General features: G+C 44.8%; 1 protein-coding gene across 1 annotated transcript in view; it reads right to left on the minus strand.

The window, feature by feature from the left end:
- The window catches only part of csmd2 (CUB and Sushi multiple domains 2), a 2,254,685-nt gene that overhangs the window by 170,357 nt on the left and 2,067,137 nt on the right, over window positions 1–17,191 (minus strand). The window contains exons 45-46 of the mRNA XM_038801178.1: window positions 6,490–6,570; window positions 259–372 (exon numbers count right to left, since the gene is read on the minus strand). Coding sequence (XP_038657106.1) covers window positions 259–372; window positions 6,490–6,570 — 195 coding nt within the window. The remainder of the gene's footprint in view (window positions 1–258; window positions 373–6,489; window positions 6,571–17,191) is intronic.

The following is a 17,191-nucleotide window of genomic DNA, read 5'->3' on the forward strand; positions in this document are numbered from 1 at the left end:
CCATGGAGAGTGCACATGTAAAACTGCAGGGATGCTGTGGCAGAGCCTCAGGTGTGAACCGGTGGTTACTCAACTGTGGCTGATTATATTGGCAAAACTACAATAAAAAAAATAAATTAAAAGCAAAATAAATGGGAAACAAGTCATCAGGATAGACGCATGACTGAGATTTACATTGGAAGTGGAATTTAATGCAACGACAATTAGCTCCTGATGCAGAATTCACTGTTATTCAATGATTTTTTTCCCTTTATGTACCTTCACAGGATGGAGGTGGTCCTTCAAACTGGAGATGCGTTCCCAGACGACATGTTAATATTTCATTTCCGATCAGAGTAAACCCAGGAATGCATTGATACTTGATAATATCACCTTGATGTAGAAAAGAGCAGAATTAATGCAGTGCACACAGACAAGGCAGAGAAGGTGGAGAATATCACATAAATTCTTGTCCATTTTTCTCCCTGCCAACCAATTTTATTTCAATGGATCCTAATGTCTTTCTTTATGACTTCATCCTCCCTCCCCAGTGATGTTAGGAATTTGCGGATGGCATGGTTGACACGTGAAACTTCATGGACTTCGAAAGGTGATTTAATCTCAGTCATGCCATCAGGGAGAGAGAGGTGTGATGGGGATGGCAGGGCTTTGACATTTGAGGCTGCGGCTGGTGTGGGGGGAGGCCAAGGAGGGGCTTGGGGGCGGACTGGTGGAGTCCAACCTGGTAGTGGGGAGGGGGCACTGGGGAGAACTGGTAAGGCCGAGAGATACTGAAAGGGGAGGCACCAATGACAGAACCAGAAAGAGGATTAGCTGAGGCCACGGCAACAGGACAGCGGAGGCCGGATTTGTGGGGGGGAGGCTGCTGATTGAGGTTATAGGGGAGGGGGGCATTGTGGTGGTGGGTTTGCAAACTGCCAAACAAAAGGGAGGCTGGGGGAAATCAGGTAAGGAAGGTCGGAGCTGAGACAGTGGAAGTTGGGGGGGGTGGGGGGGGAATTGCTCAGGAGAGGCTGGACGAGGATAGTGATCGGGGGAGCGGTGCTGGACAAATGAGGCTGGTAGCTGGACGATGGCAGCTGGTGGGGGTTGCCAGACAGTGGAAACGGTGGGAAGGATTGGGGGTTATTGTGCTGGTCGGGGTCTGGACAAAAGCAGTTGGATCTGTCATAGTTCTGATGGAGACCGGGACCAAACCACTCAGCAACCATAAACTATGCTCCTTACATAATCCAGGCAAACAGGAAAATTAGATCCAGGGATGAAACAAAGTACAGTCCAATATCTTTTATCCATGCACCCAAAAACCAAACACATTTTAATCATGTTAATAAAGCAATGCAATATTATAACACATCCGTAAGAAGCGTTAGCAGGTAAGATGTAGGGTGTGTGAGAGTTGGCAAATGGAGAAACAACCTCGCATTTGTAGACTATAGCTAACCTAGTCTTGGGCTTATGTAACCTAAGGAGGCCCCCTATATACAGGAGCTATAGTACATCTGAAAAACAAAATTATCTGCATACCGAAACACAATTGGTTTCAAGGGCTTCGGATTAAGGATACTTGACCTATACATTTTACAATCTTAGGTCACAGCTGTGGGAATCAAATGGCGATAGACAATTGAATCAATAAATTCAAAAAGTAATGTGTGTGGAAACCCTGGCTGGAAGTTTCCTTGCTGATAGACAGAATCAAACCAGACTGGTCTGCCAGGCTGCAACCATAGATCTCACCTTTGGTTCAAGGTCACTGTCGCATCTCAGGCTGAAAGAATAACACTCAAAGTCACAGATTCAACTGCAAGAACAATATCATTTAATCTGCTATGCTGGCTAACTCCCAGACATGTAGACTACGATTTTCTGTTTCAGAAATAATGGGCGAGATTCTCCGCAAATGCGGAGAGTCGTAAAGGCTGCCGTGAAACCGGCCGTGTTTCACGGCAGCCTTCACGCCCGTTCCCGGGACCCGATTCTCCCCCCCCCTCCCCAATCGGGGCTAGGAGCGGGACCCCGGGCATCACGGTGTCGTGGCCTTAACGACCGTCGTTAAGGCCGGGCGCCAAGATGATGCGCGGCCGGCTCCGACCCGCGCATGTGCGGGTGACATCATCATGCCATTGACGGAACCCGAGCATGCGCGGTTCCACATTGCTCCACCGCCGCCCGACAAGATGTGGCGGCTGGATCTTGTCGGGCGGCGGAGGGGAAATAGTGCGTCCCTTTTGGACGCAGGCCCGACGATCGGTGGGCACCGATCGCAGGCCTGTCCCCTCCCGAGCACAACAGTGGTGCGCCTGCCCCAAACGGGCCTCTGGATGCCCCAAACGGGCATCTAGCGCCCGTTTGTACGACGGCAGCAAGCAGGTGTGTTTGCTGCCGTTAAAAAACGGGCGTAAAGGCCCGGCCGCTCGGCCCATCGGCCGCGGAGAATCGCCGCTCGCCGTAAAAAACGGCGAGCGGCGATTCGTGGCGTGGGTCGGGTGAGGGGGGGGGAAGAGAATAGCGGGAGAGCGTGAAAAATGTCGGGAGGCCCTCCCGCTATTCTCCCAACCGGCAAGGGGGGCGGAGAATCGCGCCCAATGTGTTGACGCCGGGACTGAATTGGTTGTGTTCAATGACAGGAAAATTGGCGCCTTTCCCATTGCAATACACCAATCGTTAATGGGCTAGCATCGACGGCACGTGGAACATGATAAATTCCAATGAAAAATGGTGTCCAATTTGCCGAGGACGGGATTGATGCTCGAGAGGGTGACAAACTACAGCCGCATATAAGCACTCCACTCCCTGCACACACTTATTTCAGCCGGCACCCTGTTTCACCCCTGTGGAACTGGAGACACTGCTGGATGCAGCGGAGGAGAGACGGAACACCCTGTACCCCGCGTGGGAAGGAGGTTCCCACCCTCCGCCTTGCACTGGGCATGGTGGAAAAGGCTGTGAGCGCCGATGGCAACAACACCAGGACCCTGGTGGGAGTTATGTACAGGACCCAAAGCAGTAGTCAGGATGTGGGACAGAAAATAAACCAGGATGTAGAAAAGGCATGTAGAATAATCATGGAGGATTTCAATGTGCAGGTGGACTGGGAAAATCAGGTTGGTAGTGGATCCTAAGAAAAGGAATTTGTGGAATGTTTAAGAGATGGGTTTTTGGAGCAACTTGTGATAGAGCCTACTCGGGGCCAGGCAATTCTGAATTTGGTGATGGGTAATGAGGCAGAAGGTGAAGGAACACTTAAGGAGTAGTGCCTGCAATATGATAGAATTTAACCTCCTGTTTATGGACAGGGTGGATAGCAACAAGCTTTTTCCAAGAGTGGTGGTGTCAGTTACAAGGGGTCACGATTTCAAGGTGAGAGGGGGAAAGTTTAAGGGAGATGTGCGTGGAAAGTTTTTTATGCAGAGGGTGGTGGATGCCTGGAACGCTTTACCAGCGGAGGTGGTAGAGGCGGGCACGATAGCATCATTTAAGATGCATCTGGACAGGTATATGAACGGGCGGGAACAGAGTGAAGTAGACCTTGGAAAATAGGAGACAGGTTTAGATAAAGGATCTGGATCGGCGCAGGCTGGGAGGGCTGAAGGGCCTGTTCCTGTGCTGTAATTTTCTTTGTTCTTTTGTTCTTAGTTTGAGAGGGAAAAGCTGGAATCAAATGTAACGGTATTACAATTAAATAAGGGTAACTACAAAGACATGAGGAATGAGCCGGCCATAGTTGATTGGAAAAGGAGCCAAGCAGGGAGGACAGAGGAAGAGCAATGGCAGGAGTTCTGGGGGGATATTTCGGAAGCGCAACAGAAATTCATCCCAAGGAGGAGGATACATGTTAAGGGGAGGACAAGGAAAGTCTAGGACAGCATAAAAGCAAAAGAAAAATCATACAAAATGGCAAGGATTAGTGGGAAGCCAGAGGACTGGGAAGCCTTTAAAAATGAGCAGAGGACAATTAAAAAAGCAATAAGGGGGAGAAGATGAAATAGGAGTGCAAGCTAGCTAGTAATATAAAAGAAGATAGGAAGAAATTTTTTCAATATATAAAAGGAGAGAGATGCAAAAATAGACATTGGATCACTGGAAAATGTGGCTGGAGAAGTAATAATAGGAAACAAAGAAATGGCAGAGGAACTGAATAGTTACTTTACATCAGTCTTCATGGTGGAAGACACCAGTGGGATGCCAGAGCTCCAGGAGATTCAGGGAGCAGAGGTGAGTGCAGTGACCATCACTAAGGAGAAGGTTCTGGGGAAACTAAAAGGTCTAAAGGTGGATAAATCACTTGGACTGGACGGACTACAGCCCAGGATTCGAAAAGAGATAGCCGAGGAGATGGTGGAGACATTGGTGGTGTTCTTTTAGGAATCACTAGAGGCAGGATGGGTCCCAGAAGACTGGAAAGTGGCTAATGTAACACCACTGTTTAAGAAGGGAGGGAGGCAGAAGACGGGAAATTATAGGCCGGTTAGCCTGGATTTGGTCATTGGTAAGATTTGAGAGTCCATTATTAAAGATGAAATTGCGGAGTACATGGAAGTGCATGATAAAATAGGACAGAGTCAGCACGGCTTCGTCAAGGGGAGGTCATATCTGACAAATCTGTTAGAGTTCTTTGAAGAAGTAACAAGGAAGTTAGACAAAGGAGAACCAGTGGACATGATTTATTTAGATTTCCAGAAGGTCTTTGACAAGGTGCCACATAGGAGACTGTTAGATAAGTTAAGAGCCAATGGTATTAAGGGTAAGATCTTCACATGGATAGCGGATTGGCTGGCTGGAAGAAGGCAGAGTGGAGGTAAAGGGGTCTTTTTCAGGATGGCAGCCAGTTATTAGTGGTGTGCCTCAGGGGTTGGTGTTGGAACCACAACTTTTCACAATATACATTAGTGATCTGGAAGAAGCACACAACCCTCGGGGGAAATTCTCCCAAAATATTTTGAAGTGTGGTCTCCGGTGGGAAACGTGCTGGGCGGTTGGGCAGGTTCACATTACAATCCACCCACATTTAGAAATTATTTTAGAAGAGGGTGAGTGTTGCAACAGTACTGAGAGGGCGGAGCCTAATCACTCCAGCAAGCTCAGCTTCACAGAGATCGGGACGTTAATGGCACTGTATGTACTATGTTCTGTGTTATTTGTAAAGAGCGCCCCTATTGCTAAGCGCTAGTAAATCCCCTCCCTCAACACCACCATTGGGGGCGTCATTGGACCCCACCATGCCTGCCGACATCAACCTGTTCCACTCCTCCCCCTCACAAGGATCGCTGGCATCGGCGGCCCGACCATTGGGTTCCCCTGCAGACTCTACTCCTTCTCATTTGCATCAGGACCCACCCCCACCCCTCCCAATCGCAGGTGAGTGACACCCCACTGTGGGATCACCAGATGTCCTGCCTCTCTCTTCATGCCCACCTCATGTCAACCCACCTTTCAGGCTCCACCCATTGGCACTGCCTCCTGACACACTGACAATGCATGTGGAGAACTCCCCCCCCCCCCCCCCCCCCCCCCCCGCTAAACATCTCTGTATTTATCCTCGTTGCCAATCTTACATCACAGGCTGAAAGAACAACTCTTGAGGTCACATATTTAGCAGCAAGAACGACAGCATGTACCCGGCCACGCTGGCTAACTCCCTAATATCTATACGTTACCTGACCTTCAAAACCGAGGTCAGGTGACCCCATATGTAGGACAGAGTGCATCTTACAGTATCTGACCCAAGTATCACATAGTATCTTATACTCAAGTCCACACACATACACACACAATCAGCTATCATCATGGCAAGTGCAACAAGGTCTAAACAGCAGAAATCTTCATAATTTTCTGTGCTTTTATTTGCGTCCTTATATGAAGGGTTTTTAAAAAATAGAATTTACAGTGCAGAAGGAGGCCATTCGGCCCATCGAGTCTGCACCGGCTCCTGGAAAGAGCACCCTACCCAAGGTTAACACCTCCACCCTATCCCCACAACCCAGCAACCCCACCCAACACTAAGTGCAATTTTGGACACTAAGGGCAATTTATCATGTCCAATCCACTTAATTTGCACATCTTTGGACTGTGGGAGGAAACCGGAGCACCCGGAGGAAACCCACGCACACACGGGGAGGATGTGCAGACTCTGCACAGACAGTGACCCAAGCCGGAATCGAACCTGGCACCCTGGAGTTGTGAAGCGATTGTGCTATCCACAATGCTACCGTGTTTCCAAGGAATCTTCAACAGTTCTCCCAAGGACAGCATCCTCTGCTCTGTTTCATGGCCTCTCCATCTAAACATTTATACTGGGATCTATAGATACTCAGTAAATACTTTTGTCCTAACTGGATGGCTGTATCTTCCTGGTTAATGAGAAGATGACCGTTCAGCCAAACTTGTATTTTCACTCTGAATGACAAACTGAATGTGGTGGTGTAACAGGACTCTCTCCAAATGAGTGACGTGAGTAATGACACCAAAAATAGATAACACAATTACCGATTTCAAACTCCTCATCTTCAGTGAATATCTCAGCATTTGGCACAGAGACAGGAGGACGGCATTTCCTCAGCTGATAGGCTGTGAAACAATAAGAATGACACTATTTAACATTAAAGTTGCAATTACAACATCTCACCCACTCTTAAATTATAGGCTGCACCTAAGGCATGTAAAGGTCATCCTGAGGAAGTGGACGAGTTTTAAAGATATTTTAAGGTACTTTGTAATTACTTAATTTTGTAATTACTTAAGAGCTTCTAGGAGGGGCCATGCCAAAGATTGTGAGCACCATACAACTAGTTTTGCCCTAAAAAGGAATTCAGCGTATGTAAAGAAAAACATCTCTGAAAAAATTTCACTACAACACATTCCACGTCTCCTCTCCCATGTCATCTACTCAGTCTTATACTCAATTCACCATTACCCTTCTCGGTTGGAGAAGGGTTCATTGAGAGAGCAACTTTCTTGGGATGTGGTGCTTCACCAGTCCTTACTGAAATTTCAAATCAATTTATGCCCCATGTGTGAGAATGAGGTGCAGGGGAGTCTGGGATAGTTGTAAATTACTGTGGCAGCACCCAACAACTAAATACAAAGACACATCTGTTGACAAGGGGACAAGGGAGTCAGGTTGGAGAGAACAACAGGCAAGCAAACAGGGAGAGGTGGGGCAGGTATGAAGAAAATACAAGAAGTCTGAGCAACAAACGAGAGCACCCACAACTGGATACAAATCAGCAATCTTGGAGGGGGGGGGGGTGCAATGTGACCACTTTTCACAGAGCGTCTCAGCAACAGAACCCACTCAACTGCACCCTCACTTTCCACCTAAATAACCACAACACCATTCTTATTGCACCTTTTGTGGTGCAAAATTCCAAGGATACTTTACAGAATTTCAATTTTAATTTTCCCAATTAAGGGGCAACTGGGAATGGCCAATCCACCTACGCTGCACATCTTTGGGTTGTGAGGGTGAGACCCACGCAGACACGGGGAGAATGTGCAAACTCCACATGGACAGTGACCCGGGGCCGGGATTGAAGCCAGATCCTTGGTGCCATGAGGCAGCAGTGCTCACCACTGTGCCACCGTGCTGCCCGCTTTACAGAAAGCTAACCAATAATGGGCACCAGGCTGGAGGAGGAGATATTAGGACAGGCGACTGAAAACTTGCTCAGAGAGGTGCATTTTAATGGCAGAGAGAGAGGGGAAGAGAGGTTTGGGAACAGAATCCCAGACCTTCTTCAATGGAAAATGAAAAATTGAGTGAGATGTAAAACAACCCACTGATTCACTCTTGCCAATTTTGCATTACTGGTGAAATCAAATTTGACCTTTCAATAATTTTGAGCAAACGAGGGTCTCTGGCTTTTCTTTTAGTGTCTCTAAACTTTTAACCTCAAACTTCAACGTAGGTCGAGGGCTTGTTGCAGCCCATTGCATCATCAAACGTGGGGCAGCCAGTTCCCTATCTCACCCGATCATGAATTAGAGTTTCCAAATTAGCTCCATGTTCGGAGTAATAAAATGGACGGAATTAAATCAGAGATGGACAAATGGCTTCAAGTGATACCGCTGCAGAGGTGAAGGCTCAGATGCAATGTACAATAGCGTTGTAAACTTTGCTGTGCAATGTACAATAAAGTTGGCAAGTCAATTGGCAAAGTTGTGAAGAAAGGTTTGCCACCTGCCTCCATTCACCCTGTCGCAAGTGCAGCCAGTTTCCCTGGATTCTAATTCACTACCAAATAAAGGTGCTTGGTGGAGGGTAAACATTTGAACAACCTTTTAAATGCCATTAAAATGGTCAAATTTCTTCCCTTCTGAGTTAACATCATGTTAACAACCTTGGTAACTGAGTTTGGGCACCACATAGTAATTTTCATACTTGAAAATCATCGAGGACGATCGGCCGTCCAGTATGTATCTGAATTTGATTGCGTCAACACATAATTATAGCTTGCTTTGACCAATTTAATTCTCAGGAAACTAGCCAATCGTACATGTAAAGATATTGGGAGAAAGCCAAAAACACACCAAATATGATAACTCATTTAAATTATTTGCCATGAAACAATTTATTTTTGATTTACAAATGTGCACATTTTTTTCAGTAATGCAATATGGAACAACAGCAGAAATCCCAGTAGCTTGTTTTAAATGTTATGTGTGAACACTGGTGAGGTTCCACTGTACCATCTGAAATGCTTTTTTATTTTGAAGTCTTCAAATAAAGAATGTCAGAATCCAGCAAAAATCCTTTTGTCATGGCACTCAAAGCCAGCGTCAAGTAGTCTTTGGTCATGGACTGAACTTCAACTTCCTTGACACAATTCCCAATTATACACCTCAGAAGGCTCTTGGAAAGTTCCCTTTACTGCACTAGTGAGATATATATATTTTTTCCATACCAGCCATACGAATGGTCTGCCTGAAAGTAGCTGCCAGTTTATTGCCAGTTAGTGACTAATTATCAACCATTTTTTAGCTGATGATTCACACCAAGTAGGAACTGAATTGACACTGCCTGAACTCTTTTTTGCTTAGCAATATTAAAATCACCAGAGAGAGGGGAGATTTTATCCTGTCAGTCGTGCACAATTCAAATTAAATCCTAAAGAAGAAAGAATCACATTCAAACCCAGTGCAACACCCAGTTATCTCCAAAGGTAATACCTCTGCCTTTAGTCGCAACAGCAAAAAGCACGATCAAATGTATGAGCTCGTCCATTAGTTTTGTGTATTCTCTTGCAACTATAGAATGACTTCAATTCTGTATTCTTATACGCCGAATTATAATTTCAGATTGAGCAAAATTCACTTGGTATGGTAATTAAACTGACAGCAGGGAAAAGAAACATTGTCAGCATTGTATAATGGTTTTTCCCCAAACAACTCCGCTATAGGTGGGTGTCAGAAGATGGAGGCAAACAAAGCTCATTACTGTAGGTGAGCTGTGACCCAACTCCTTAGCTGGGAGAATAATAGCACCTTTCCAGTCATAACTAAGCTCTTGTCAACCACCTATAATGAGTTGTATACTTGTCATTAAGTGGCTAATTTCCATGTTGCATAGGTGAGCTTGCGATCTGGCATACAGAGTAAAAAGTGAATTCATTATGAGAGCATGATATGGAGTGTATTACAGTCACATTATTGCTCTCAATGTTCAAAGCAGCTTTTAAGATTCTAGTTTTCCTCCCAGTGGAAATGCTGAATTAAATTAGCATTCATACTTCAAATGATATGCTGCTCAGGCAAAGCTACTCTTTTAACGTATTTGACAGATCCAACACAATTATATTTTAGCAGAGCCCAGGGACATTACAGGTTAGCTTTAGTAAGAAGAAAACGTTTGTTGCTGAAGCTCAGCTTTGCTGTCCTCAAACCCAGAAAGTGATGATTGATAGAAGATTGCTGTTGCAGTTCGCACATAACGAGTAACTGAAATATACACTTTACTAATATACATGCGGATAAAATTGTAATTCATTAATTAACTGGGTAAAGAAAGGGAGAGAGAAGCTTGGCCGAGTAGCACCAATACATGGTTCATATTTCTGCAAATAAAGAACAGCTTGATTGGTCAAAGGGTCATTTTATATTTGATGGCTTAATCTCTTATTTTCAGTGCCTGTATAAATAATACATAATCTTGTGTATAAGAATGGAGGGAGTTGGGAGAGGGATAAATGATGAAAGTTCTCAAACCTGCTGACAGCCCAGCGTGATGAAACATGTCAGACTTGAAACACGACAGTGATAGTACGAGAGGACCACAACAGCTTTATATCAATGCTGCATTAATCCAATTATTTCATGTCGACGGATCATGATGTTCACATTTTGTATTTATTTACCAATGAGACAGCTGTTTGAAAATTCCCTTGACTTTGTCGAGGGAAGTGATGTCCCAAAGTTACAGAGTGAGGTCCATGACCTGGCATATGAATCGTGCAAATTTAATATCTAGGTACGGCAAGCGAATAGAAAGGCAAACAGGATGTTGTCATTTATTGAAAGGAGAATGATGTAGAAATGAGGATGCTTCCATGGTGAAGAGAACAGAAAAGGTAAAGCTTGAATGTGATGATAAATATTGAGTGGGGCAAGGGGCCAGAGGTACAAACTCATGAATGATCATTTTAGGAATTATTTCAGAAAGTTCTACTTCACATAGAATAAATAATATGCAGAATGAACTCCAGGGTAATCTGTTGGAGGTGAAAATGCTGTAAAAATAATTTTAAAAAAAGAAATAGTCAATTGTTAGTACAGAAATTGTGTATTGCTGTAAAGCATAGAACAATTCACAAGAATATCAATGTCAGGGGAAACAAGAAATGTATACTATATGAGAAGAGACTGCTGATTGGTTGGAAAGTGGACTCAGATTAGTAAAGGCATTGTCTTGGAGATTGCACCAGTTGATGTTGGCTGACAGATAACTGCCAAGCATTGTTTGAAATTTAAACCGGGCAGTTTGACTCTGAGGAATTATCCTGCGGAATGAATCAATGAATGGCTGTCACGAACTTTGCTTAGCTGAAACACGCACAATGGGTGTACATGTTCTTTCGTTCTGCAAAGAACAGGACCTTGTGTATTATATATTTAGCTTCCAGTACACACAAATATGCCACACTGTACGCCTGACTGGCAATCTTAACTTGGTTGCCAGTGTGATTCTTAGAACACTGAGGATTACTTAGCAAACTTTATCCAATCGCGGAATCACATCAAACGTTGAACACTGTGTTTTGAGTTTTGCAAGCACGGACTGGTTGAGTACGGACTGTACCGTGCCTATTGTGAGCAGCACCTGTGACATGCTGTTTGATATGATCCACCAGTCTTTAGAGTGCATGGCCGATGTAATCATTCCAGGAGTGCAGGATAAAGGCAAAATAGGTTTGGAAAAGGCAAAGTAGATTTATTATCCAGCTCAAAATAAAGCCGCAGCTGCGGTGTACAAAACAAATGTCCCAGCCCGGGGATTAGCGGGAACTGTGGCCTGGGTCTGGATATTTAGAGCCCCACTGGCGATCGGGCCTCTGGGGGAACTCATATTCTGTGAAGGCCATGAGGAGATCAATCAATGATCCCCTGTGGTCTTTGAGGGGGTTTTAACAGCCTTTATACCTAGCATCACACTGGCACTGAAATTCATTTAATAATAATTTTTTATTGTTACAAGTATGAAGTTACTGTGAAAAGCCCCTAGTCGCCACATTCCGACACCTGTTCTGGTAAGCCGGTACGGGAATTGCACCCGCACTGCTGGCCTTGTTCTGCATTACAAACCAGCTGTATAACTCACTATGTGATAGGCAGAATGTGTTTTTAGCTTGATGGCGTCATGGCGTCATCCTATTTGTGGTGAAAACCACTTGTGTTAATACTACATAGTGGCAGCATGGAACAACTAGCTTCACCTGCTGCTCATATCTTTGCAAAACCTTTGCCCTTCTATGCAGACAGAAACTGTTTCTTTGCAGACAGAGAGGACATGTACTCACATCGTGCCTGTTTCAACTAAACAAAATAAGTGACAGTCATTCGCTGATTTATTCCTCAGGGCAATGAGTCAAGCTGCATAGTGTAAATTTCAAACAATGCTTTGCAGTTAACTGCCAGTCACCATCAATTGGTGCATTCTCCATGGCAACACGCCTACCAATTAAGCATTCTTTTTCCATACAGCATAATTTTATTGTTTTCCCTTCCCTGATATTGAATTGTCCTGATGAGTGCAAGATGAAAAACTTTGACAAAAAATGTATCCTTTTTCCACAATACTCAGATTGAAAAAAACTACATGTCACAAATGGAGAACATTAGGGTCATTTTGCATGGATAATCAGAGATGTGTCAAATCAGCATCCTCATCATAATTATCCACAGCTCCTATGTGTAGCCTATTTCAAAAAGAGAGCCATAGAGTAATCGGGCAGGATTTTCTGACTGGTCCCACCAATGCCACCCACCCCTTAGCATGAATTCCCCGGTGGCAGAGCGTCCGAACAACAGGAAACTCCATTGACAACAATGGGACCAGAACATCCTGCCGCCAGCCACCTCTGCCACTGCAAAACACATTACGTGGGGTGCTGAAAACCCAACCCTTAGACTTTTATGGCCAAGGAAAAGGTCCTTCGGTTCATCATGTCTGCACCGGCAATCAAGCACCCATCTATTCCAATGCCATTCTTCAGCACTTGGTCCATAGCCTTGTATGCTATGGCGTTTCAAGTGCTCATCAAATGCTTCTTAAATGTTGTGAGGGTTCCCACCTCGACCACCATTTCAAGCATTAAGTTGCACATTCCCACCACCCTCTGCAAAAAAAAACCTTTTCCTCAAATACCATTCAAATTTCCTGCCTCTTACCTTAGATTTTTTGCCTCCTAGTTATTAGAACATAGAACAGTACAGCACAGAACAGGCCCTTCGGCCCTCAATGTTGTGCCGAGCCATGATCACCCTACTCAAACCCACGTATCCACCCTATACCCGTAACCCAACAACCCCCCCCTTAACCTTACTTTTATTAGGACACTACGGGCAATTTAGCATGGCCAATCCACCTAACTCGCACATCTTTGGACTGTGGGAGGAAACCGGAGCACCCGGAGGAAACCCACGCACACAGGGGGAGGACGTGCAGACTCCACACAGACAGTGACCCAGCCGGGAATCGAACCTGGGACCCTGGAGCTGTGAAGCATTTATGCTAACCACCATGCTACCCTGCTGATCCCGCTACTAAAGGCAAAACATTTCTTCCGATCTACTCTAACTATGTTGCTCGTATTTTTGTAAATAAAATAGTGAGACAGTATCTGGCCAAAGTGGCCTGGGAGCAGCTAGTTGTAGAAAAATCTACATCAGAGCAGTGGGAACCATTCACAAAAGGAAATAGATGTTCCTGTAAAGGGCGGGTCCATAGAGTTCAGAGAATCATGGATGTCAAGGGATATTCAGGATTGGATAAGGAAACAAAGGGAGGCTTATGGCAGATACAGGATTCTTGAGAGGAGTATAGAAAACGCAGGATGTACTTAAAAAATAAATTAGGAGAACAAAGGGGGGACATGAAAGCACATTGGCGGGCAAAATAAAAAGCTAGGCTTAAAAAAGGATTAAATCAGAGAATATGGTATAAAAACATAAAAATAACGGATTTGTCTTTTTTTAATGGGCAGCATTGTCAGCACATGTGGGATATATTTGGCTAATGTATACTGTTTAGATAGCCCAGAATTAGAATATATGGAAGGGAGAGGTAACAGGGGCATTCCCCAGGATCCCAGATCCTTCATATCTCCCAGTGGTGAACAAAGTAACGACTTTCTTCTTTCAAAGCATTTTGGTTGTTTTCCTAAATGCTTTTTCCTACTCCTGCTCAGAGCTCACCCAAAATTGTAAGACACCTGTGGTACAATTTGACATTATAAGGTTGCTTGGTAAACATAAGGTCGCCCCTCAACCTCCGTCGTTCCAGTGAGAACAAACCGAGTTTATTCAACCTCTCCTCATAGCTAATGTCCTCCATACCAGGCAACATCCTGATAAATCTCTTCTGCACCCTCCCTAGAGCCTCCACATCCTTCTGGTAGTATGGCAACCAGAATTGAACACTATACTCCAAGCATGGCCGAACTAAGGTTCTATACAACTGCAACATGACTTCCCAATTTTTATACTCAATGCTCTGCCCAATGAAGGCAAGTATGCCATCTGCCTTCTTGACTACCTTCTCCACCTGTGTTGCCCCTTTCAGTGACCTGTGGACATGTCCACCTAGATCTCTCTGACTATCAATACTCTTGAGGGTTCTACCATTCACTGTATATTCCCTACCTATATTAGACCTTCCAAAGTGCATTACCTCACATTTGTCCGGATTAAACTCCATCTGCCATCTCGCCGCCCAAGTCTCCAAACAAGCGAAATCCTGCTGTATCCTCTGACAGTCCTCATCGCTATCCGCAATTCCACCAACCTTTGTGTCGACCGCAAACTTACTAATTAGATCAGTCATATTTTCTTCAAATCATCTATATATAATACGAACAGCAAAGGTCCCAGCACTGATCCCTGCGGAACACCACTAGTCCCAGCCCTCCAATCAGAAAAGCACCCTTCCGTTGCTACTCTCTGCCTTCTATGACCTAGCCAGTTCTGTATCCACCTTGCCAGCTCACCTCTGATCCCCTGTGGCTTCACCTTTTGTACCAATCTGCCATGAGGGACCTTGTCAAAGTCCTTACTGAAATCCAAATAGACAGCATCCACTGCCCTACCTGCATCAATCATCTTTGTGACCTCCTTGAAAAACTCTATCAAGTGAGTTAGACACGGCCTCCCCTTCACAAAACCATGCTGCCTCTCGCTAATACGACCACTTGCTTCCAAATGGGAGTCGATTCTGTCTTGAAGAATTCTCTTCAGTAATTTCCCTACCACTGTCGTAAGGCACACCGGCCTGTAGTTCCCTGGATTATCCTTGCTACACTTCTTAAACAAAGGAACAACATTGGCTATTCTCCAGTCCTCCGGGACATCACCTGAAGACAGTGAGGATCCAAAGATTTTTGTCAAGACCTCAGCAGTTTCCTCTCTTGCCTCCTTCAGTATTCTGGGGTAGATCCCGTCAGGCCCTGGGGACTTACCAACCTTAATATTTTTCAAGACGCCCAACACCTCGTCTTTTTGGATCTCAATGTGATCCAGGCTATCTACACACCCTTCTCCAGATTCACCATCCAGCAATTCCTTCTCTTTGGTGAATACGGATGCAAAATATTCATTTAGTACCTCATCCATCTCCTCTGGCTCCACACATAGATTCCCTCCCTTGTCCTTCAGTGGGCCAACCCTTTCCCTGGCTACCCTCTTGCTTTTTATGTACGTGTAAAAAGCCTTGGGATTTTCCTTAACCTTATTTGCCAATGACTTTTTGTGACTCCTTTTAGCCCTCCTGACTCCTTGCTTAAGTTCCTTCCTACTTTCCTTAAATTCCACACAGGCTTTGTCTGTTCCCAGCCTTCTAGCCCTGACAAATGCATCCTTTTTCTTTTTGATGAGGCCCACAATATCTCTCGTTATCCAAGGATCACGAAATTTGCCATATTTATCCTTCTTCCTCACAGGAACATGCCGGTTTTGAATTCCTTTCAACTGACATTTGAAAGCCTCCCACAAGTCAGATGTTGATTTACCCTCAAACATCTTCCTCCAATCTAGGTTATTCAGGTCCAGCCGAATATTGTTATAATTTGCCTTCCCCCAATTTAGCACATTCACCCCAGGACCACTCTTATCCTTGTCCACCAGCACTTTAAAACTTACTGAATTGTGGTCACTGTTCCCAAAATGCTCCCCTACTGAAACTTTTACCAGCTGGCCGAGCTCATTCCCCAATACCAGGTCCAGTACAGCCCCTTCCCTCGTTGGACTATCTACATATTGTTTTAAGAAGCCCTCCTGGATGCACATTACAAACTCTGCCCCGTCCAAGCCCGGAGCACTAAGTGAGTCCCAGTCAATATTGGGGAAGTTAAAGTCTCCCATCTCAACAACCCTGTTGCTTTTACTCCTTTCCAAAATCTGTCTACCTATCTGCTCCTCTATCTCCCGCTGGCTGTTGGGAGGCCTGTAGAAAACACCCAACATTGTGACTGCACCCTTTTTATTCCTGATCTCTACCCATATAGCCTCGCTGCCCTCTGAGGTGTCCTCCCGCAGTACAGCTGTGATATTCTCCCTAACCAGCAGCGCAACTCCTCCACCCCTTTTGCATCCCCCTCTATCCTGTCTGTAACATCTAAATCCTGGAATGTTTAGCTGCCAATCCTGTCTTTCCCTCAAACAGGTCTCTATGAGGGCAACAACATCATTGTTCCAAGTACATAGAAGTGGAGTGGAGCGATAAATAGAACTGTCACATTGGTTCAATGTGTGTGTGTGTTGATCTTTCAGGGCAATGGGAATTAAGACCACACTCTTATCCCTCACCTGATCGGAATGGAATTCTGGTGGGAAGTTAAAAAGGAATCAGTTTAGTTGTAACATATTCTTTTCGCCTCCAAAAGATTTTGCATTTCTCCACGGTGACACTGCTGGGAAATCCCTTTGACTAAGTTTAGCTGTAACGTATTACTGATTGAAGAATCAATAGTTCTCAGCTGGTACCAGGCTAGTAACAGATGATACAGTTGTACAAAAGATTCCCAGTTACAGCTTGACGTTTTCTCCATAAAGAAAACATGTTTATCCATACCAAAGCTGCACTAAAGTTTCAAACAAAGAATAGTTTGAAGGGAAATTTGATGGCCTTGGGCACTCGCGATCCAATTCTATCCATCGGCCAAGAGGGCCATCAGTAGTATTGCCCGATAGCCCAGAGCTCACCCAATGGTCGAGTTGAGACTTATAATGTGATCTAAATAATCAAAGGCAGCACACTGATACCTGGGGCTGTACCTCAGAACAGCAGTGGAATAAATGCTCCCTCATACTGATAACGGTGGAATGTTAATGTGATTCTGGCTTCATTGGCGTGAGGAATTTTACATTATCTAAAACTATTTCTCTAAATGATTGAACAACATCTGAAACTGTCTTCAAATAGGATTTTCAAGCTGAAATCTTTTAAGTGACATTTATTTAAGTGTGCACGTCACCTTCAATA

The sequence above is a fragment of the Scyliorhinus canicula genome, chromosome 1 (genome assembly GCF_902713615.1).
Source record: "Scyliorhinus canicula chromosome 1, sScyCan1.1, whole genome shotgun sequence".
Lineage (NCBI taxonomy): Eukaryota > Metazoa > Chordata > Chondrichthyes > Carcharhiniformes > Scyliorhinidae > Scyliorhinus > Scyliorhinus canicula.